We start from the raw sequence: 24136 nt of genomic DNA on the forward strand, positions 1-24136 counted from the left end.
AGGAGTGTCTAATGAGTAAACTTATAGTAGTTCATTTGAAGTGTTAACTTACAGGTAATTAAAATACCTGTTGCATTCTCCAAGAAGGGAGTGCATTTTCCCTCAGGAAATTATCCTGAGATGTGTAAAGCAAACAACAAAACAAAACAGCAGGTATTGTTCATTTTTAAAGTGAGGAGGAGGACTGAGGCATCTGGAGCAGGGTTAGAAGGAGAGGGAAAAGAGGAACCATGGTTGGAGCCAGGGAAGAGGCCATGTCTGGCACTGGGCAGGGGTGGGAAGGGGGAACAACTTCACGGGGCCAGATAGTAAGGAGAAAGAATAACTGAAGCAGAAGAGCTGAAGAAGTGCTATCTTTGCTTTTGTGGGGGGAAAGACAGCTTTTTTTGTTGTTGTTGTTTGAAAAAAATAATTATAAATGTAATAACTTTCTGCATGCAATTTTGAGCCAAACTAGCAATCCTAGTTTGACTGCTTTATTTCAGGTAAATGATGACAAACATTAGGAATTGAGATTCTGATGTCTCTTTCTGATCCTTGAACAAATCCTGTTTGAGCAGACCTCTTTGGGCACTAGAGACTGTAGATTGTGTATTAAAATATAATTACTGGTTGTATGAAAACCTTCCAAAAGTTCTGCTTTGAAAGTTTATGTATCTCTTCATTCAAACCACTTAATGTTTTCAATCTTGTTCACTTTTTTTACAGCTGTTAACACAATAGGGCAAAAGCTTCCAAGGAATGCCTGTTGATGTTTGAGGGAATCTAGATCCTAAATGCAGAACAAATGCTGTGATGTCTTGTGCAGATTTTATGTGGTGTTCACAAACAGCTTGTTGGGAACAACGGTAGATTGCACAAAATGCCCATAAAGATTTTGTTCTACCTGTAAATGTTTCTGTCTACAGTGCATCCTGGATGTAGCTGTGTTGTATTCTAGATTTAAGTTAATTCTCATTTCACAGTCTCTCAAATTCTCTCTCTAAATTCACATGAAATCAACTTACTTTGTGGAAAAAAAACTGTTTTTGCCAAGGTCATTTTCTAGCATTCATACATTTTGAGCATACTAAGATTTGGCATAATTTTCAATAAGCTATACTGGCAAAAGTAATTCTTCCTGGATTATGGATGTGTAGGATAAACATTACCTGGTATAAAATTTTCCTGTAGAATAAAGTCTCACAAATGAACCTGACCATTCGGGTAAAAATGGGCGTGAAAATTTAAATAAAGATTGCAATTCTTGCTGTGAAACGTTGAAGTACTTCACAGTTTTTCTAATTGTGAAATTGGTAGCTAGGAATAAAAACCAAATGTCAGCAAAACTGATGTGTGGTAATTTTAGACATCTAAAAGTGCTTAGAGAAATGTTTATTTTTCACTTACGCACATGCTTATTTCTGTAAAATAAATACACGTGTTGTTGTTATTCCTAAAGGTAATCATCAAAAGTTGGTCAACTAAATAATTCTGCTTTTGGTTTTCCAGAAACCAGCAAACATTCTGGTAATGGGTGAAGGTCCTGAAAGAGGAAGAGTCAAAATAGGTAAACATCCTGAGAAAGTTTCATTGCACAGCTAAGATTAGTTACTATAGGATTGCTATTTATATATTGTGTTTGTCCTGAACTATTTTTATATAAACATCATGCATATGCTTGCAGAGGTCCAGAGATTTGCTGTGGAAAAGGTTATTGGGTATCAAGGTAGAAAACCACAGTAATTGTGATGGATTTTATCCAAAATCTAATTACCTGTGCAGAACTTAAGCCTTAGTCATATGGATATAAACTTTTTTTTTTTTTAATAGAGCATGTGGCAATCATCAAGAAAGTAGTAATATACTGGAACCTCTTTTCTATGCATTTACTCCTGTCATATTTCAAAATGTTCAGTTAACCATTTTGTATTCATTTACTTGTATTAGGATAGGTAAGTGCAAGAAAAACATACATGGTATTTCATAACTTTGGAAGCAGAAAGATAAAGGTGAAGTTTGGGTAAAAGATAAGTTTCAGATTTGGATAAAATGTGTGTTTTTGAATACACACACACATTCTGTATTTTCCCTTCTAGCATTTCTTAATGTTACTTACAAGGATGTTTCTAGAGGGAATTTTTGGTTTATATAAAATCCCTGCAAACATTTAAAATATCTCTCTGTAGCTGTGTACACTAGCTAATTTCATTAATTTCTGTTTATTCTGATTCTCTGAAAGAGAAAATATTTTTTTCCTGATCTTGAAGGCAGTCCATCCAGATCAAAGATGAGGCAAAAGACTCTATGCTGTAGTTATTTTGTTTTTGCACTTTAGATCAGCACGTAGCAGTCACAAGGCATATCATTTCAGAATAGCTTTGTATGTAAAAATGAAGGAGAAAAGGCACGCTGGATTTAGAGACCTGATCCTATTGAATTTAGTTAAGCAGGTTTCTTTTTGAGTTCTATTTAAATAAATGGGCATCTGTGTTATGAATAGTTTTAACAGTGCCATGGTGGAAGCACTTAAAAGTTAAATGTTTTCCTTCATAGTCTTATAAAGGAAGTAAATGGAATTTAGCTTGAGATAAATTTGGCCCAGTATTGTTATGAGTAACCTGTTGGTTACTTAGAAACTTCAATTTGTATGTTCTAATGTTTTTGAGCTTTTTTTTTTCTTCTAATAGTCTTTTTGCAATATTGTTAAATTCTGACTTGCTATTTATATAAAAATTGTAAATGTTCCATTTTTGTTTTGCATATTCCAGCTGACATGGGTTTTGCCAGATTGTTCAACTCACCTTTGAAGCCATTGGCAGACTTGGATCCAGTTGTGGTGACATTCTGGTACAGAGCTCCAGAGCTGCTGCTTGGAGCCAGACATTACACAAAGGCTATTGGTAAGTTCTGGTGTAAGAATGAGGCTTACCTATTAGATTTTTATTGGAAGGTAGTAGATACCTTGTAGTAGATACGGTGATCAGCTGATCAACTAGTTTTTTTTTTTCCTGAAGTAGCAGTAGATAGAGTGGTTAGATCCAATTTATAGTGGATAGATCCAATCTATAAAAAGGTTGAAAATTTTTTAAAAGTCGGTGTTTTTATTTTTTCAATATGAGTTAAGATTAATGATACATATTGTAAATATATTTTGTTCTTCATTTTTTTAATTAAAATATTCTTTGGATTGGTCTATATGGTTTTCTGTTATGGACTTAAACAGTCTTCTAAAATCTTCAAAAGGGAAAGAGTTTGGCTCTTTAAATGGTTTTCATCTAGAGTGCTACGTATCCAGATGCTTCAGTGAAGTGTATGGCTTCATAAAGAGAAGGGCAGTCTCCCGCAATGAGTGCAGTGTGCAGATCACTCATTCCTGAGGTCTTCTGAAGCTCCATGTTTAGGAAATGCTGGTAGCTAGGTTCCCGTCTTTCTCCCTACTTCGTAGGTTCCAGAAGCACAATCAGCCTTAGTGTCCAAATGTTCAGAGAATAAAAACACTGAGATGCACAGGAGGTGTCCTGTTTGTGCAGGTGAGTGTATCAGAAGAGAACTGCTAAGGAAGCAGTGTCCCTCTGTTGAAAGAAATCATTCCTGTTTGTACAGGGTCACTAGTGTCACCCTGCAGCCAGGGTCCTGGGTGTCACCACTCTGTCACCACAGTCTGGGGCTCTGCCTTGGTTGAGGCCTTTGATTTCCCGGTGTATCTTCTCCAGTGGGTGCTGGAAATGGAGCCTTGCACTGTGTCCCCCTGCTCCTTCCTGAGTGTTGCACAATCCCTCATTGTCTGGAGCAGATTTTTAGGGCCTGCTTTGCATCTGCCACCATGCAGACCGGCCAGCTGACCTCTAAAGTCTGTCTGATGCACCTTGTGTTGGGTGAAAACAGTTACTAAGAGCATTTAAAGAAGATATCATTGGAATTACTTTAAATGCTTGTAAATTAATGAGATACTTTAACTGCCCTGCCCCTGTTGATCTTGTGAAACACTGATGTGAGCTGGTTACTGGCTGATCTGTGTGCACGATAGTGATGAGTTACCTTACCTGGCAGTTACCCATTTTTGATAGGTATTGTATTATTTGCAGGTTTGGTGAGTAACATTATCTCAGGATCTCTGTTTGAAGAATGAATTAGTATAATGCCATTATCTTGTTGTTGTTTATTATTATTATGTCTTAAGTTACTTGGTTCTTGTCCTGAGGGATCTGCAGTCTATACTAAAACACAGACAGGAGTCCCTATGAAATTTTGGAGGTTAATGCTACTTCAGAGAGAGTGGTTTTTCTTAGCAGTTTCTTATTTCTAAGGCTTGTATTTCTTGTACCAGACCCACACCCGTGAATCTCCAAGAGGGGTGTGAATGGGTAGTACACAGCATGCAGTGTGCTATTGAGGGCATTCAAAATGGCTTGGCTAGCAAAGTAAAAAAATATGGAAATGGAAATGAGGAGAGCTGCAAGGTAAGGTTTGTGTGTTGAATAGAAGATGAGAAGAGTATATGACAAAGGAGAATAAGAAAAAAAGATGAATAGGGGCTATCTGTCTGCAGCTTTAAGTAAAGGGGAGAAGTTAGTAACAAAATGACAGCAGTGATGTTAACGCGCTTAATGAGTCTAGACTTGTATTTTGCTTCTGGCATTATGTGTACTTATAAAACGCAGACTTAATAAGCTAATCACACTAGTGAGAGTTGCAGTTTAACGTGAAGGTTTTTGGCAGAGGATGCAATTCTTAAAGCTCTCTTGAATCTCTGTGCAAGAAATACAATTTTAACATCTCTTAAAATTTACATGATCCTCAGGAGCCCTAATGTATCACTTTTCGTAATTGTTCATAAATTATATAAGACTCTAATTTAACTGCTGTTCAGTTTAACATACTCATTTAAAGGAAATGTGATTTGATACAGCAACTTACAAAAAGGTAAATGGCAAGATGCTTGGTATAGTTTATTTTACATAGCTGTTTTCTTATGCCTTATGTATAGTACCAAAAATTGTATCATTATAAATATCAATAAAATCAGGCTAAAAGCATGGTCATATCTACTTTGGTCTATTCTTTCTCAGTGTTGTCACTGTGAGAAATGCTTTTGTTTGAATTTACAAGGAATGCATTGTCATCGGTTCTCTATGGCAAAACATTGAACATTGTCCAGCACAGTTGCTACAAAATTCAGATGTTTTGCATGATTTTTACTGGCTTTTAGTTTTATTTTTTTTTTGGTGTATGTTCTATAGTCTGTATCTCATACTCCTCTTTTTTGTATCTTCACATATAATGTGCATACCAGCGAGTGTGCTTCTGAAATTATTGGTAGGGTATTCATAATATCCTGGACACTGCCAGCTATAGTGTCCAGTTTGTTTCTATTTTTGTATTAAAGCCTTTGTATATGCTTGCTTGCATCTAAATAATTATTGTACGTGATCACAGAATGAAAACAATTTGACTTTGGTTGTGTTTTATGGACCTGATGTCAGTTACATTTTGTGGATTTAACTCTGGGGAAAAATTGGACTCAATACAGTCTGTATAGAAATAATTAGGCATTACGCAAAATTAAGTGGTAGGGTTTTTACTGACATTTTTCCCTTTATTTAGCATGTCCCTTCATCCTCATGAAATATTGTACTTTTCATTTATTTGCTTGCTGAACAGGAAGTTGTTCTTAACAAGTATAACATCATATTTTGAGGAGGGAGACCCAGGAATCAGGAAAGTACTGTTGCTAAAAACAGAGAAATATCTTCCACTTTCTGCATGTTAAAAGGATAGTACAAAGTCTATGTTAGTTTCATGGGGAATAATACGAGTATCCTGAACTGTGAACATTTATAATCTAAGCCCTACTTGTTAATAAAGTTTCCTATATAATCTGCTACCATAGTTACAAGCAACTAATTTACCAGAGGTATACAAACTGGGAGAAATGGTGTTGTAGAAGTCAAAGTTCACTTTCTATTCTATTACCACAATATAAATGTGTACTAAATTTATTGTAGCCTGTGGAAGCCTTGGTTTGAATTTCCAGCACCATCATTCAAAAGCAGAATCTGTTCCCATATGTTCATTAGATCCTACTGCTCCGTAAAGCATGCAAAGAAAAGTAACTTGAACAAGCTTCAGGTGAAAGCACATGACCTGGAAAATATAAAATGTTTGTGATCATGGGAAAATATAAACTGCTTGTGATCATGGAAACATTAATAAAATTACTGAACTCTCAAAAATTCTGCAGTACAGCAGAAAATGTTGTTATATTGAAAAATACTAAAGAAACAAGGTTGAAGCTTCACGGTTCAATACTCCTTTCATTGATGGGCAAAGCCTTCTGCAATACAATTTTAAGGAAAAATAAAGGAAATGATTGATGCAAAATGAAGGAGAAAGTAAACTGGCTGTCAGGTTGAAAAGTGGCATTAGTCAGAGTTTTTGCATTCTGGGCATATCAAAATAGGCAATGAAATGACTTTGCAAGTAAAATAAGTAAGGGCTTTTCTATCATAAGCTTTTAAGAAAGCATATAAGTCTCTACTGTGATTCATTCTGGGACATCTTATAGCATTATACCAAGCAAAGAGCACGGTTAGGTCTTGTTTTTATCAAGTTGCAGCTTGTATAGTTAGCAGTGCTATCAGGTAACATCATCTTACCTTTCCTTATCACTTGCCCTAATTAATGAATTAGTATATTTGATGAATGGTATCGATTTACGGAATTTTAGATGGTTTGGATTTTGTTGTCAAAAAAGTTCTTCAGCGTGATCCCTCAACCACCCCTTAGGTAAGACTAAAACACTGTCCTGCCCCAGAGAAGGATGGGGTTGTTTATTATGAAGAACCAACCTGAGAACCCAAGGTATCTCTTCAGCTTAGTTCCCTTTCCTCACTTGTCTAGATTGTAAGTCAGCAGGGCCATGTGGCAGCTGTGTTTTCCAGCCCAAGCAAGATTTACATATAGAAAAGCTGTAATTTAAAGCTTGGGCTGCACGCTGTCACCTTGTTCTGGTTCCAGACTGACACACGGATATGGAAGCTGGAAACGTGTGAAAGGTAGAAGCGGGTGTCTGAATGCCTCGATCATCAGAATGAGCCCTATCTGGAAAATCTTAGTGAACCAGAAACGACAAATGGGGCCAACCAGAAGACTGAGTAGTCTTTAGGAAGAAAAAGATTGCAGGAGGGGGGTTCCCCACCTGTGGTCTGTGGGCCATAGGAGATTGGGCAGTGCTTTTAAATGGCCCTGAGGTCATTTAGAAGGGCAAATCCATAGTGAGTTCTGTTTGCTGCATAGGGATCTGCATCCTTGTTTGTTAAAGACTTTCATTTTGGTGGAAAAGGGGTTGTTGGAAAACCAGAAAGAAAAAGTAGAGAAGTTTAGAAAATACTCATTTACGTGCTCTGAAAAGAAAAACTCAGGATACACTAGGAAGGGAGCCTTGTTCATGCCCTGGGCAATGTTATACGACATGGGAAGTAATTGGATTCAGATGATATTTTGTGGTAAACTTATTTTGGCATGTGGTAAACTTTCTTCATTTTGATTATCACCGTTGTTCTCATTCTTTTTTCTGAGAGGCAAAACATTTGAATACCGAAGATTAATTGTTGCTCTCTTATCTAGTTATTGCAGGTACTAGATGATTTACTGCTGGTTTTTTCCTCTTGCTTGACAGTGATCTCTAAAATAGTATACACTTTGTTAAAAACAAATCATTTACTATCCTCCACAATCTTACCACAGCCGTCACCTAAAAAAGTGAAGCTTTATAAAGGGTCATTTATTAGGTTATTTGAGGAAAACATTTGAAAGCTACATTAATTAGTATTTTATGAAACTTGAGATGCTGACAGCATCCCAAGGGATATCATCCACAGGTTTGTTATACAGCTCACATTTCAACTGTTTTCAGATCCAGCATACAAGTTCTTCTAACTGCTCTGTTGCTCTCATGTATATTATATATTCTCAAATATATTGATGTCTAGGAATAAGCTGGTAAAGCCTGTGGCAGTTGTCAACTCCAAAGAGCCTGGGATATGTGTTCAAGTGTCCACAAGCTTAAGAATTAGGAGAATGAGAACTGACTCACAGTGCAGTGGGTCAGACCTGTCTCTGATGTAAATCCAGGGGACGTTCTCTAATGTGGGGCAGACAGAAGGTTTATCTTATGGGACAATAAGCTGGGTCTCAGGGGACGTGGATTTAAATATGAATTCAGTCCCAAGTGTTGTATGTAGTTCACACCATGTCATTTAATCCATCCCCTGTGCTGATCCATTATCTATAAAATGGGGATGCTACTTAATGGTAGCTTCCTGAAGATAGTTAATGATAACAGGGAGCTCCTATAAAAATGTTATCAATTTTTTGGTTGTTGTTAACTTTGTAAAACTTGTGAAAGTTTCTCTGAGAACTGGGGATGTTATTTAGCATCTGTTAAGAAATACACACGTTATGGACTTCTTAAAAAAAAAAAAAAAAAAAAAAAAAAAAAAAAAAAACAAGCAAAGAAACCCCATTGAATTGTCAGTCACACCTTGAATCTGCCAATTATTCCTTTCCTTTCCCTTCCCTTCCCTTTCACAGAATCATCACAGAATTTCTAGGTTGGAAGAGACCTCAAGATCATCGAGTCCAACCTCTAACCTAACACTAACAGTCCCCACTAAACCATATCCCTAAGCTCTACATCTAAACGTCTTTTGAAGACTTCCAGGGATGGTGACTCTACCACTTCCCTGGGCAGCCTGTTCCAATGTCTAACAACCCTTTTTTGCCCACTTTCTCTTCATACTCAGCTCAGTTTGTATGTGTCAGGATAAATCGTGATTCCTTGGAATGTACTGCGAGCACAATCAAGCTTGCATCTTAGAAGAGATTGGCACTGCTTTTTTTTTTCTTCCTTTCTTTACAAGACAGTGCACCAAAAGCTAATCTTATTTTCTTAAATTAAACACAAGGTTTTCATTTAAAGATCCAACAGGATGTCTGTTACAAAACCTGGTTCTGTAAACATTTTCCCCTAGCTAACTAATACAGTAGTGAAGGCTTTTAGTGTGCCCTATCTACTGCCAAATCCAGACAGTTCATTCACAAAAGTTGGTTTTCAGACTTTCAATCTACCATCGAAACAAGGTGAATCCTTGCGGTGCGGGGGGATATTTTGGTAAATTCATTGGTTTGGTCTTCAGGCACAGTTATTGCAGCAATGTGAACTGAAACTGGCAGCACGGCAGCGCTGATTCAGCAGAACGACTCGTTACCAGGACAGTTGGGATTGCTTCACAAGCAGACGCCTTGGCACTAGCTGTGACTGACAGCAGAATTGCATTTCACAGCCCTTCGCTTCGTTGCCTAGCCAATATAGGGGCTTATAATTATGTAGGAGTGATTCCCAGTGCCTTATTAGAAATAGCTGTGAGGTTGGACTCCTTAGAAACAGAAGCGTTAAGGGATCATGAGGGGTTCTGTTGGGAAGGAAAAAGGGGCCTCTCTGGGCATCTAAGGGGCAAGCTTTCTTCATGTGCACTCCCTGTTGACTGAAATAAGGTAGGCATCAAAACCTTTAGTGATACCCGGAAAAGACTGTCTTGACTTGTGAATGGAAGAGGCCACGAAAATACTCTTCACACATGTTCCTTGTAATAACTCGGAGTACCGGATAGCAGGGCTTTTGCTTGTCTTATGTTAGCACTAGAAGGTGTCGACATGCCGGACCTAGTAAAAATAGTGGTAATAGTTACTGACACAAACCAAATGAGAGGACACGACAGGCCATAAACTCCTTGTCCCTCTGCATTTTAGCATGGAGTTAACCTCCAAAGAGCCCCATTGTGAACAGAAAGCTGGTTTGTTAAGATATTCTGATACAGAATCCTGCATTTAATTAGGCATGAGGAAAAAAAAAAGTGTATTTCCCTTTCAAAGAGCACGTCCTGCTGTCTTTTCATACACTGCAGTTCAGGAGAGTGCAGAAAACGGCAACAATTCTCTAATGTGCTATGCTATTTGTGCAGTATAGATTGTACAGGATTGGAGATGTTACCTACAGCGATGGACTAAGATGGAAAAAGGTGGAGAGGAAAATGGAAAATTAATGGTAAAGCCCCGTAATTAGGAGTCAGGAGTTCCTGGCCTTCCAGCCCTGTGACCAGGTGATACCACTGAGCATTTTTGCATGGGATGAAGCGAACGTGCAAAACTGTGGGTGTTCCCTGAAGAGCTTTGTAAATGCTGTTTTACCAAACGGTGGCAAATCTTGCCAGTCCTTAATTCTTTCCTACTTCCTTTACTTGCTGCGCTTGTTTGAGATTTGGTAGGGGGAAGCAGCCCTCGGGCTACAAAGCTGCCCTTTGTGTCACCCGTTACACTTCTCGTGCTTTTGATGAGTTGTCGCTAAAAGAACATTTTTCCTCTGCTTTTGTTTCCCTGCGAAGCTTTGGCAGCCTGCCCGCGTAATGCTTGGACCCCGCGAGGTGTAAGCACTGCAGTTGCTGGAACAAAAGCAGCAGTACGTGCTTCGCTACGTCTTGGAGGTACCGTAGCTGGCATAAAAATAACAGCCCTCTGCCTTCTCTGACGCATCCGAAGGCTTAGGATTAGGGAGAAAACAAGGCTGTAACACGCTGCCCTCCCCAGAGCTCAGCACTTGCCCCAGTGACCTAATTCCCTGCCCTGCATCAGAAAAATATTGGTAAAAGTTCAGGTTTTTTGCTTTGTGCTGCAACTGCTGCTAAGTTTGCCTTTTTGCCTGCCTCGAGGATGCCTGTCTGCATCAGTACATGGATTGCACAAGGAAAACAGAAAGTTGCATATGAATTCATAAATCTGGAATTTCTAAATTTTGGGACGCGAATGTCTGTAAATTAAAATTTGAGTTCTTTAACGTGGATTCTTTGCAGTTGTGTTTTTGCTTCATAAAAGGACTTACTGCTGCCCCTCATCTTACTGCCACTCCCCATACTAAGTCTACTATAGCTGTGTTGTCATGCTTACAGTAGTAAGTTACGTGTAGTCTTGCCAATTAATATGTCTAATGCATGGCAGAAGCCTGAAGTCGTATCATCACAGGTTCTTCATTTAATACAAATATACCGAGGAAATTTAGAAATAGAAAACAGAAATTTAAATGGGAGTGTAAATAATCTGACAACTTAAAATAATACAGTATAAACTTCTGTTTTTCAGTGAAGTGCTGTTGCAGTGCTGGTTGTTAAAGATCAGTAAGATGTTGCCTAACCTGTAACCAAGCGATATCCAATTTCTGACCCCTTGCTCACCGCCTGACACAGTTTTTTCGCTTCCCTCGGAAAAATCTGTTGTGTTTAAATGTTTGACCCATTATCAATTCTTCCTAGGTGTCAGATTTAAGACTAGTGACCTCTCTTTCTTCAGCCTTCTGTTTTGCTGCCTGAAGTTTAAGTGAAATACACAAAAACTGAGACCTCTTTGTAAGAAAGAGAAGACCTTTTTTGTGTGTGTATGTGATAGAAACGGGTATGTTGTGAGAGCAACAGGTATTCACCATAATGGAGAAAAAAAAAAAAAGAGAAATTCTCTTTAAAAATGTATTATTTCTCTTTAATGTCTAGGCATTTAAAATGAGGCTAAAAATGAATAAATTCTTACAGGGTCTCTATGCTCGTAAGTGCAGTGGTATAGGGGAAGTTTGGCTCAAGTGGTATAGGGGAAGTGTGGCTGGAAAGTTGCCCAGCAGAAAAGGGATAGCCTCTTGCTTGGCAGCTGGCTGACCGAGAGCCAGCAGAGTGCCCAGGTGGCCAAGAATATCAGGACAATTTTCTTCATACAGAGGGTGGTTAAGCATTGGAAAGGGCTGCCCAGGGAGTTGGTGGGGTCACCATCCCTGGAGATGTTTGACGTGTGTATGCGGCTCTGAGGGGATGTGGTTTAATGAGGGACTTGGTAGGTCAGGTTGGTGGTTGGACTTCATGATCTTGAAGGTCGTTTCCAACCTAGATGATTCTGTGATTAGACCAACTGATATTTATCTGAAAAATTAGACACATCTGCCTGGACAGCCCCTTTGCAGGTTTCCAATGTCTTGGATTATTTGTTGTCCTTGCCTTGATCTGAAGGATTTGGTGAATCTTGCATAAATGTGGTATCTCCTACATGTGACCCAGGGTGCCTTGTTTGGGCTTTAGCCTTTGCTAACTAGATAATTGGTACCCTGGTTGAAGCATTAACCCTCGACAGACGTAGAGAAGGTGTATTCTGGCATCACTTTTCTGTTCTCTTCCTTTACTGGTGTTTGCACATATTCTAAAATCTAGACTTTGTATTCAAACCAGAAGAAAAAATTTCAGGTTGGTTGAGCTACTGATGCTATGAAATGAAACCTCGCCATTGTTGAGTTCCCTGTTGGTTGCAGCTGAATTGATGATTTTTCTTTCCATTTCTTACTTTCTTCAACAGTTTTATTAAAGAATGAGTCCTGTCTTCAAATGAAACATTTTAGTTAATATGCATGGGAAAAGATGTTTCATTTTTGCAAATCAAGGCTATTGCTCAATGAATTGTCTTATTGTCTTAAATTGCCTTAATATTCTTAGAGAATGTTTGCAAAATACTGAAACAAATGCAGCAGTGAGATTATTCTGCCATAGAAAGGAAAGAATACACAAGCATTTGTGTGTTTAATCAGCCCTATCATTACATGAGCTTTATTGGCATCCTTTTGTAGTTGCTCCTTGGCTACAGCACTGAAGTGGAGTGGGTCATGTAGGATTTTCTCAGATTTAGTTGCTGACCTATAAAGCTATCACGGTCACAGTTTTGTTGTTATAAAACATTATAAGAAATTCCTGTTGTGTTAGAGGTAGACGTGCACTAGAGTAATAATGCACTGAAATGGGTTGAATGGGCTGAAAAATACAGGGGCAAAGCTTGAAACACATGAGCACTAAAGGCCATCTATTGAGGGGCAGCACTTCTTATTTGGGTTACATTGTTTGATTCTAATAGGATGTAATAGTCATTAATCTTTATTAAGGACCACAGACCAAAACCATTTGAAATGGCACCTGGTGGGGAAATTTCTAATTGTTGCCACATATTTCCGCAGTCAGATCTGAAGTTTGTATTTGGTTGCCTAACATGAGCAATGTGGGAGATAAATACCAATTAGGGATGTTTGCATTCAAGAAGCTCTTAAACTTGCCAGAATCTAACAAAGTATTCCTGCTAGAAGAGTGCCACATGTGGTAAATAATCACTGTAAATTATGAATGCTATTAATAAAAAAAGGGGAGGGGGGGGGAACCTAGACAAATTTGGCAGAAAAGCATGAACTGTGAGAATGGTTTCAATATGTGCCAAGGATGTGCTCAAGATCAGGTTACAAAGGAGTTAGGCTGACAAAGGGAAGAGCCTGACCTGCCTGTGCTACAAGGCTATCAGGCCTTTTCCAGCTGTTTAATCTTCACCTACGGAAATGAAAGCTTCAGGTTTTCTATACTAAGTACTTTGAAGCTGCAGAGTATCTAGCAAGAAACGTGGAGGGTTGAGCCCCAGCACTGTGACCTCCTGGATGACTGGTTGAAGTGTTTTCATGCTTGACTTGTCTAGTAATGCCATCCCAGAGCAAATAAAACACCAACTTGGGAGCTGTCAGTGTTTGTTCAGATGCAACTTTCAGTTACCAGTTATTACGATGTCTTTTTTTTTTTTTTATTAATATTGAGTTCTCAGAGGGTTTCAAATGTGCTCTCTGCATTAATCACAAAGGCAGGAGTGGGAGTTCATTGCCACAGTGACAATTCTCCTGCACGGTTCATCTCATGGATGGGCAGAGTTTGCTGTGTCAAGTCAGGGACATTTCCTAATTCAACTTTGCTGTCAACAAGAATACTAGGTGTTAGGTTTTTTTGTTTGTTTGTTTGTTTTTTCAATCCTTCAGATGGAAAAGATCAGTCTGGACGCAGCAGCTGCAAATAGAAGAGTGAGCAGAGGCCCAGATTTTCCCTAACAATGACAACGAGCACTGCAGAAAGCCAGGGTAGCCAACGGGGTTACAACCTCTTGGGCCTCTAGATAAGCCATCTCCAAAGGGCTTGCTATCTAGTGTGAAAATGAGTCAATAGATGTCATTAAATTAACATGTTATTCTTCAAATAATAAATAATTTCCATACTGGAGTAGATAAGTTATACCTACTGCCCAAGTAGGAGTTGTGATTAATATGCCGTATTACCTGCCGGAGCAGATAAAATCTCAAGAGCTGGAGATCTTGTTTTCATGCAGATAAGGCTAATGAGAGAATCAAAGGAAGATAAAAGCTTGAAAAAGTGATGTAACGCATGGAGCAAGTTATATCCTGTTGAAACTGTAAAGTAAAAGAAGTGGGCGGAAAGGCTTAGATATTGGGACAGCCCTAAAAGCCCAAACTCCATACCTGTAATATAATGGAAAGGGAACAGGCATGTTTTTGCACAGAGTGTGTAATCCCTTCTTCATTCCTTACGATTTCATAGAGAGATCTGTGCTTTCTTCTCTTCAGAAGACCACATTTCTCTTAGGTGGCGTACACTAAACAGCACCAGTGACAGGAGGTGGGATTTTGGGTCTCGGGTTAATTGCAAACAGGTAACAAAACCAAGAGACTTTTCTTGGTGCTCTCTTTGGCCTGAATCTAATGAACCAAACTCCAGTTACGTTTTTTTTTTTTTATCTATTAGATTTTAAATATAGGAATCAATTGCTTTCTGCATTTATCCTATAATTTAATAAAATCCAGAAGGTTTCTCAGTGTCATTTAGTTTAACCTCAACTATTAAGCAAGGCTCCACAGTCATTACTCATCTGATCTCAACATCTTTTTCCAGAGGTATACCCCAGACACATTGCATTTGTCAGTGTAGCAAATCCTTTTCTTCTTTCCTTTTTTTTTTTCTTTTTTTTTTTTTCTGCTAGTAACCTTTTCCTCACTGACAAATTCACACTTTTGTTTTCTGATGCATAGTAAAGCACTTGGGTCATGCAGAACACTAAGATGGTGGTGATAGTAATAACTGCAGTGATTATATAAAAGCGAGAGATTTTTCCTCCTGTGAATGAAGCTATTGTTCTTGTCCACAATATATTTAATTTTGAAAAGCATAATAATGAGAAATTTATGAAAAAGAGGTTGATACCTTCATAAAAGCATCAGTAAATTATGCTGTTCTGTGCATGTGCATGAGATACAGATGAAACGGTTCCAGTGTTGTTCCAGTGGGAGTTAGTTGTCAAGTATGATTTTTTCTTTTTAATTTATTAATCACTCTTCTACTCTTAATTAAAATTAGGCTCTTTTTTTCTCCATTTAAAGTAGCTTACGCTATTTGTCTAAGCATGTGAATCACTGGCTCTTTTCCTTATCAGCGTGTATTTAGTTATCAATTATCTGTTCAGAATTGTTCTGAAATGTGCTACAACTTTTAGATCAATGTATGTTTGTGGGGGATTAATGTTGTGGTTTTGATGGTCAGTTTAATGTCGCTTAAGGTATGTTGTCAACAAATACTGCATAGGTTTCTGCCTTAACTGTGAATACATTAATTAGGTGCTGGACTGCCAGCATACAACTTGAAACAGAATTTGGAGATTGTCTAATTTTGCTTGGGGAAAAAAAACACTCATCTCCCCAGATTTTATCCTTTTTAATTTATTATACTAACATATTATTTTTTAAAATACTATATGAAATCATACAGTGAGGCATTTTATCTTACTATGATTATACATATTTTTGAAAAACCATACAGAAACGAATATCTGAGTGATAATGTGCAGTAAATTTACATGAATGATCTTCCTTCTTCCTTAGATATTTGGGCAATTGGCTGCATATTTGCTGAACTATTGACATCGGAACCTATATTTCACTGTCGTCAGGAGGACATCAAAACGAGTAATCCCTTTCATCACGATCAGCTAGATCGCATTTTCAGCGTAATGGGGTTCCCTGCAGGTAATTTATTTTCATTAAAGGTTCAGGCATAATGCTACTAGGTTGATTTTTTTTTTTCCTGAAGGAAATGACTATTTGTTTGCATAGGTGTGAAGAAACTGTCAGTTTGATAGATTTGGAAATGCTGACGGGTATGGAACAATAGCACATGCCAACAAATTTAAGTCAAACAATCTCTGTAGTTATTTCTTCTTGTGTGTTACTTAACATTCACTTCCAGAATTGTAAATGCTTCTCCTCTTTCTTTTTTCCCCACCAAAGATAAAGATTGGGAAGACATACGAAAGATGCCAGAATACCCAACTCTTCAGAAAGATTTTAGAAGAACAACGTAAGTGATGATAAAAGCACATTTCAGTGAATGTGGGGGAGAGGCAGAAATTGGCCCCTATTGTCTTGAAACTTTTTCAGGGGGGTGGGATTTTGGAGTGTTTGGGTTCCAAAGCTGTGACAGATGTTCTGTTTTGAATTAGCTGTTTTGCTTGAATGGAGTTCTCTCCCTCAGGTACTTGTTAAAAGCATCAGCTGAGTTACCTCCTTATTTCTTTAGAAGGGATCATTTGACGTGCAATTTAATTTATGGCAGGCACAGACAAACAAAGTTGGTTTAACCAGTTGTATTACATGTTCAAGGTAACTTCATTCATTTTGTGAGAGAAGGAAGAGGGAAACACCTCTTGGTCCTTTTGTCCAGCATAGACCTGGAGACAGTAAAGTAGTGACAGAAGTTTCTGCACGAAGGTCATGCGTTCAATAGGTCGTGATGTAAAGCCTATCTGGGATCTGAGAACTTCCTTCTTTTACTGTTGCCAAGGGCTTTGGCTAAATTAGTCAGTAGTGGTGATGATAGATCAGAAGGTAGAAGGAACAACACAGACTTATGCTATAATGCAGGGGACAGGGATATGGGAGTTTGGGGTTCTGTTTCCAGCTTGCCATGGATTCATTATGTTGGCTTTAGACAAGATGTGAAGCTTATCTGTGCACAAGGCTTCTTTCTTTCTTTTGAAAGTGGCTGTAGTTAACCTCTGGATTTGCAGATTCAAGGCCAGGCACAGGTCATACATGGTTGGGGCGTTTTTGAGCTTGGGAACTACAAGGACTGTGTGTTTGCTGCAGGTTGGGGAGACAGAAAGGTTAACTTCTCTGCCAAATCCCAACTGGAAACAATAGCTTAACTGTTAGAAACTGCTGTACACCTTCTGTGGTGGAGTTGCTTTGGAAAACAAGTGTGAACTTCAAGTTGAGTTTCTCTGTCATATGCCAATGTCAACAGCTTATCCATACGCTATAAAAAGTTGCATGGTCTGTGGACATAATCTGCACACAGTCGATACTAATGCTATTAGTGAAAAGCATACATAGTGTCAACTGCTTGATAAGTATCTGACGTATTTTCTGATAGCACTTCTTTTTACAGTTCACTTATTAAAGGCTGGTGGTTTTGTGGTCACTTGGTATACTCCTATATTTTTAATGCTATATTATTTCAGAAATGTCTTTGTTTAACAATGTTTTTCAGATATGCCAACAGTAGCCTCATAAAATACATGGAGAAACACAAAGTCAAGCCTGACAGCAAAGTTTTTCTTTTGGTAGGTACAAACCTAAGTCTTCTTTAGTTCTTTATTCTTCTGTGATGACAGGAGTGAAATGCATTTCTGATGTTAATGTCTGTGTCTGTTCTACCACCTCATTCTACTGACCACTGACATAAAACAAAGCTAGTTATCACCAACTGGGTAGTTTTGAGATATGTTTTCTTCATTTACATTTCATGCTGAGGGTGTACTTAAACTGCTTGTACTCCAGAACTGAAGCTTTTATGTAATTATTATCTGCAAGGCACTTGTATACCCAGCCTGAGCAAACCCTTGGTCCCACGTGGTTTCAGAGAGCTAAAAAGCTCCCAAGAGTGCAAAACTCTTGTGAAGTAAAGGGAAGAGGAAAGGAAAATAAATGTGCATGTTCAATAAATCTTGAAGAATTTTTTGTTTTGTTTTGTGAAGGGAGGCATTCACATAAGAAGGGTGAGATTTCAAGAAAAAATAATGAAAATTTCTTAAACTCAGCTTTCTGGGCTAAAATTGGAATGATCTGGAGGAAGAGTCTAATTGGAGAGACTACAGTTATAAGAGACATCATTAGTAAACCCCTGAATTCCCCTGCTTTCCTACTAATGGTGAAAGCCACCAGAAAGCCTGCTTTTGTGGCAGGGCAAAGAAGGAAATGGGCTGCTGACAGATTTTATGGCTAATTCATCAAGGCTGTGAATGCCAAGTTGAATCATCTGGGGTGGGTAGGCTGCTTTTCCAGGGGCAAATACTAACTAAATCTCTAAAGAATAAAAACTTACCATAGGGTGTTAAAAATATATTTAAAAAGCAAATAAGCTTTTCATGATGGAGAAGTAGTGAGGCAGGGTTATTACAGGGTGATTAAACAGGTAGGTGCCTACGTATGTATTCTGCTTTATAATCGTGAGCATGAGAACTGGGATTTCCTAAGGTCTCAGGGTTCTTTCTGAACATCATGAAGAAAACTTAGTTCACTTAGCAAGGTAGGTTTTCTGTAGTTTTTTTTTCCTTAACCATTCTATAGCAAAGGGCCTCAGTAGTTGCTTTATCTTGTGAAAGATTCTCAAAACAGCAGAGTTTGAAGGTAAGGTGTGCGTTAGGCCTCCAAACTGAGAGACTAGAAATGCATCTAATTCTGAAGCAGACTCCCTGAAGCTCCTTGTTCGTGTCAAAGGTAGTAATGCTATTTCTTGAGGTAACCTGCACCTTGCAAGATGACCTACAAGACATCTGCTTCACTGGGTGAGACTTTGCACTAATATGCACAGGATGTGTGGCACGTACAGAATAGGTGAACATGGTACCAAGTAGACCAGTTCAGGATACCAAGTGACCATTGACAAAGAGGCAGATACTGTGCCACTCTGCTGACTGACATTGCACGTCTACGTGCAAGGGGGAATGTTTTCCGTCCAGGGAGATCCATCTGTTCTTGCTGGAAAAGTCACCAGCATTGTATTTATAGCTATCATCTCAGGCCAGCCAGAGCCTGACAATCAGTGAGCTTGAGAGCTGCTGAGAAGTACGAGACTCTGATGAAGTCCAGTCTCACAGGCTTTCTATATTGTGTTAGCACTTGCTAACCTGCAAGCAAATTGCATCCAGACTTTTTTTTAAAAAAAAATCATTTTCTTAGAAGCTACAGAAAAACAGACAAAGAAAGCTGTTTCACAGTAGCATCATTGATAGGCAGGATGCCTCCCTTAGAGTGAGTGATGTTTTGTGTGGCATCACCTGGGATGGACAAACTCGTTATATCCTCTGGGTTAGAGGGGAATGGTTAAGATTGTGAGCAGATCACTTAAAGGTCCTGGATATCTTTAGGTTTTCTGCTGTGGTACAGTAACACTGTCCTTAAATGAAAAAGAATACAAAACATATTTGGAGGCAGCCTTTGGTGAGGATGAAATACATGTATGCCATTTTCTTTTGCTGGCTTTCCAGACTATTTTTGTTGGAGGCATGGAGGATAGTTTGAGCTACAGTGCCATTCACAGAAGGAATTTTATTTTCACTGTTAACTTGTATTAGGAGAGACTTATGTGAGAGCATGACACCATGCAATATAATCTGAGCACACAAATTTCCCACAGTGAGTTTATCAGAATGTGATAAATGACTAGAAAGGGTATGTTATCCCTATAATTCCTGTTTAATACTACTAATATATTATAATCCTCTTTTATAGCCGGCTGCATTCAGCAGCATTCTAGCTAATAAATTTGTTATTGCTTTCCTCCTGGTAAGGAAAAAAGGTTACTAGGAAGGGTACATTCCTCCTCTTTCTCATCTCAAAACCAATTAGAGTAGGGCTGGGACCTGTGTGCTCTGACTCTGAAATTTTGCTGGTTAGGAAGGTGAAGATTTATTCTTTATGGCTGAAAGCGATACGGAGAGTCTGGTCATACTCGGTCTCTTCTGACACGCTTTTCCTGTGCTAGGGAACCATATAAAAGTTATACGTGTGTCACAACACTGTTATTTAGAAATCATGCTTTATGAACCTGTAATAGCTGAATTTAATGTTACTTTAGGACAGTGGTTTGGCCTTAGCAATTAATACTGCCTGCTACATTTAGCTGTTTTTATGTGAGAGCCATTCACAGCCATAGTATTTTGTGGCTTTTGGGAATATGCATTCTAGTTCTTCGGTACTTAACAAGAAATGTTAGTTTAGGCTTGTCTGGGAAAGCTGCAGATAATTTAACAATTGTGTAAGTTGTATGTTTGAAAAGTGATAGTTTGATGAGCTTTTTGCTGTTTTTAATGTTATGTTTGCAGCTTCAGAAACTTCTTACTATGGACCCTACAAAGAGAATTACCTCAGAGCAGGCTTTGCAGGACCCTTATTTCCAAGAGGATCCTCTGCCTACATCAGAGTACGTATTCCCTCTTCCATGCTTTTCAGGAAGGTCTACTTTCTGCTAAATGCCAGTCCCTATTATGAGATGACAGCTGAAAAATTCACAGGTGCCCACCTGTGTCCACAAGATGTAGTAGCTCAGCAGAGCTGCACTGTCTTTATCTACTGGTGCCAGAACCAAGAGGTCATGGCCAACAACCCCCTGTTGCACTGGTGTTGTAATTCTGAGTGTGCTATCAAAGCCAGTGACAGTATTATGCCAGTATTTAGAGAATTCCTCTGTGCCCTGTTCTGTTCTAACTCACAGAGCCCTGCTCTCTGTTACTTGGTTTCATTGCCTCTCTCCCTAGGACTAGGATCATTCTCTGATCTACAGCCTGTTCTCATGCCCTTTTGTGCATGGTCATAACAGTATGAGGAAAGAAAAGGGATCAATGACTACCACAAGTCCCCCTGGTTCCTTGTTCAAGGTGCTTGAGAGGACACATTTTGTGTATCTATATATTTTACTCTCATACATTCAAATGGTAGATGCAGTTGCTACTGGCAGACTTTCCCCTTCTAGTTTCTCTTCCCAGTTTTCAGGAGGAGTATGATCTGTAGGAGCTGGATGCAGAGAGGCTTCCACCTTTGCTTTCACTGTTTCCTCAGCAGGCAGGCAACAAACACTGAAAGGAGGGAGCAGTCACTGGAGTGCAAATGAAGTTGGGCTGAAACTAGTTTTTTTTTTTTTTTCCTTCATTTTTTTCCCCCTCTGATTAGATAAGCCAGAACACTACTTAGCACCTGGGTTAGGCACTGTTGAGACACTTCAGAAAATCATGCCATGTTGATTGTATCACATTCTAAATGCCTTCAGCAATTCTGAATGTTGGCACAGAAATATAAGAAATTGATACTGGTCAGCATCTACCAGTAAGTTCCTACATAGCATTTACATTATGCTGTCCTACGTAGCTGTATAGCTCCCCAGGGATTACAGGATAACATTATGATAAAGTATCTGCCATAAACACAAAGGAATGTTCTAAATCCTATTAGCCAGGTGAATTTAAAAGCTGTCGTTTCCCTCTACGCAAGACCTGAGAAGCTAATCGAACGTAACTCAGTAGTTGTGATTGGCAAATACATTTGGCAAATACATTTAAGATCGTTGTAAATCAAGTAGGGGCTTACAAGGTGTTAACTCTCACTGGATCAGGCTCTTGATTCAGCAAGCCATGCGTGCTCCAACCAGGTGCTGTGGAACATCTGGCTGCTGTGACACTGTATTTTGCCATCGGAATCAACAAGTGGTTGCTGTGGCATTTGGGCGTGTTCAACCACGCCACGATTTCTAAATGATGGTCTCATGCCAACAGCAAAGAGATAAGGCAGTATGATCTAGCTGCTGGGATCGGCAGCTTGGGTGTTCAGTGCCGCTCGCTCATGGAAACAGGAATCGTGAAATAAAAGAAATTTAAATTGTGTTATATTCATAATTTTAATATAACAGTAAGTAAATATATGTCATATGTATTTGTTGTGTGTTTACTGTGTTGCAGTGTATTTGCTGGCTGTCAGATTCCATATCCTAAACGAGAATTCCTTAATGAAGATGAACCTGAAGAGAAAGGGGATAAGGTATAATAAACTTTTTTTTTTTTTTAAAGTATACAATAAGGAAGAGTTATGGCACTAAAATGAAAACTAATAAACGTGAACAGTAAAGCAAAAATGTGTTTTCCAGGCAAGGCTGTCTTAAAACCACTTTCCAGTGAGATTCGAAGTATCAGATGACTTTGGGGTGTCTTGGGTGGTATCACCAAGAGTTTGCCCTGACCTGCGGGGAATGAGCTGGCTGAGTTCTGTCAGCGGTTGCCTGCTTTCAGCTGCCTTCATTCCAGGAGGACCTTGCCTACCTCCTCCTGCACAATGAAAATACACTGCGCTCACAAGAAAAGAATGGCATTTCCATTGTATGAATGGCATGCATCCAGCCATTTGAAAGGAGATGGTTGTCAGGGTCTCGAATAAATAGTGGCAACTTGCTTCTGGCACTACATCAGAACATTTCATCCATCTGCACGCCGTTTCCTGATCGTGTTCTAAGGGCCCTCAGACAAAAGAGTATTAAGGAGCATGAACTGTTCTGTAGTGACAATCCACTCCGAATACCCTCTTTCCCATAGTCCCTTAGACACGAGCAAGATCTTGTTTGCGTGCATAGTAAGTTGTGGTGTGTTTGCAACTTATCTGAGTTCAGCTGTGCTACGTGACAGCAGTGATTGTCCCATCATGGTGTGGAGGCTGAACAAGAGTGCTATAGCGTGTGATGGTGTACCATGAGGCACCAATTGAAAGGTATAGCTAGCAAAATGTGAAGAAAACAACCATAAACTGTAATTACCTGAGGGCTATAAGAGGACTGTTACTGTTTTGAGAAACTTTTAGACTACGTGCATCTTCTCTTTTCAGATTTTCCTTGTTGCATGAGAAACTAGCTGAGTTTAAACGGGTGCCTCTCGTGGTACGTTTCAGACAGCAGATTTTGTTTTTAGAACAGAAATTGTGGATTCTTCTGTACTGAGAACAAGTGGTAACGTTCTGGATTTTTTTGTCCAGATAGTTATTCAAAAAGAGGAAACTGATAAACCCAAGCAAAAATAAAATCAAAGTCATGACACTGATTTGATTGTAATTTAGTTACTGGTGCTGCTCTAACTCGCACAACTTTAAAAATAAGAACAAGCTTTATGAATTAAAATGACTCTGGCTTTTGTTTAGGCAGTGTATTTAAAAGTAAGTATCTGTCTTTTCCATGGGAGCATTGGGAAGAAATAACAATGGAATGTTTATATTTAAAACAGCCATTATATAAATAATCTTTGAGATCGCTGGGGACAGTCACGTATTTACGCACACTCCAAATAAAAGTTTTTCAGACCGTGTAGGTAACTTAAGTTCTGCATTACTCATTGAATCTGTTCTCACAGCGTAGAAAATGCGAAGGTAAAGAATATCCTGAACACTGGATCTGTTCCATGCTTTGTTTCTTTCTGATGATGTTGCAAGAGAAAGGCCTTATTTATTTATTTATGATAGAGTTAGTTTCTGATTTGTTTTTAAAACAAAAGCCCTTGTATAGCCTTAGGAAATACAGAGGAGTTTTCTTTGTTTGTTTATTTGGCACTCCCATCTTAATTGAATAATCTTTAACATAAGCATCCTTTCCTCAGCGTGGCTAATTGTTAGTCAGCAAAGCTAAGCTGAGAGTTTGTAAAACAAAATGAAAGGACTCTTCCCTCATTAAAATTATGTTAGGATCAGAATTTAATTTTGGTAACGTGTCTGATAAATGGCAAGTGGTCATATGTTGCTAACTTTAGATCTTGTATAGTGTTTATTTAAGAATCACCATAAAATAAACTGACCTGTGGATATATATAGTCAGCTAAACTTTGTGCTAATGTCCAAAGAGCCAAACATGAGACCCATGATGAACCGTGGTGCTTAATTGTGAGAGTTCCTGCTGTATTTTTTTACAGTTAACAAAACTGCAGTTTTTCAGCTTGCACAGTATCAATCACCTTGCTCGCATCCCAACATCCCTATGAAAATACAAAGCTCAGAATCCAGCACAAACACTGCCTTAGTTATTGGTGCTTGTTTGTATAAGTGAAGCCCAAACCATTATTTAAAGGATAAATTGCTTCTTAACAAATTTTATGACAAGCTAGCGTGACGTAAACCTTTAAG

General features: G+C 38.7%; 1 protein-coding gene across 2 annotated transcripts in view; it reads left to right on the plus strand.

Annotated features, from left to right (window-relative positions):
• The window catches only part of CDK19 (cyclin dependent kinase 19), a 111588-nt gene that overhangs the window by 78511 nt on the left and 8941 nt on the right, over positions 1 to 24136 (plus strand). For both annotated transcript variants that reach the window (XM_068677711.1, XM_068677710.1), the window contains 7 exons: positions 1492 to 1549; positions 2751 to 2882; positions 15815 to 15958; positions 16220 to 16289; positions 17481 to 17553; positions 20317 to 20414; positions 21943 to 22021. In XM_068677711.1, the coding sequence (XP_068533812.1) occupies positions 1492 to 1549; positions 2751 to 2882; positions 15815 to 15958; positions 16220 to 16289; positions 17481 to 17553; positions 20317 to 20414; positions 21943 to 22021 (654 nt within the window). The remainder of the gene's footprint in view (positions 1 to 1491; positions 1550 to 2750; positions 2883 to 15814; positions 15959 to 16219; positions 16290 to 17480; positions 17554 to 20316; positions 20415 to 21942; positions 22022 to 24136) is intronic.

The sequence above is a fragment of the Anas acuta genome, chromosome 3 (genome assembly GCF_963932015.1).
Source record: "Anas acuta chromosome 3, bAnaAcu1.1, whole genome shotgun sequence".
NCBI lineage: Eukaryota > Metazoa > Chordata > Aves > Anseriformes > Anatidae > Anas > Anas acuta.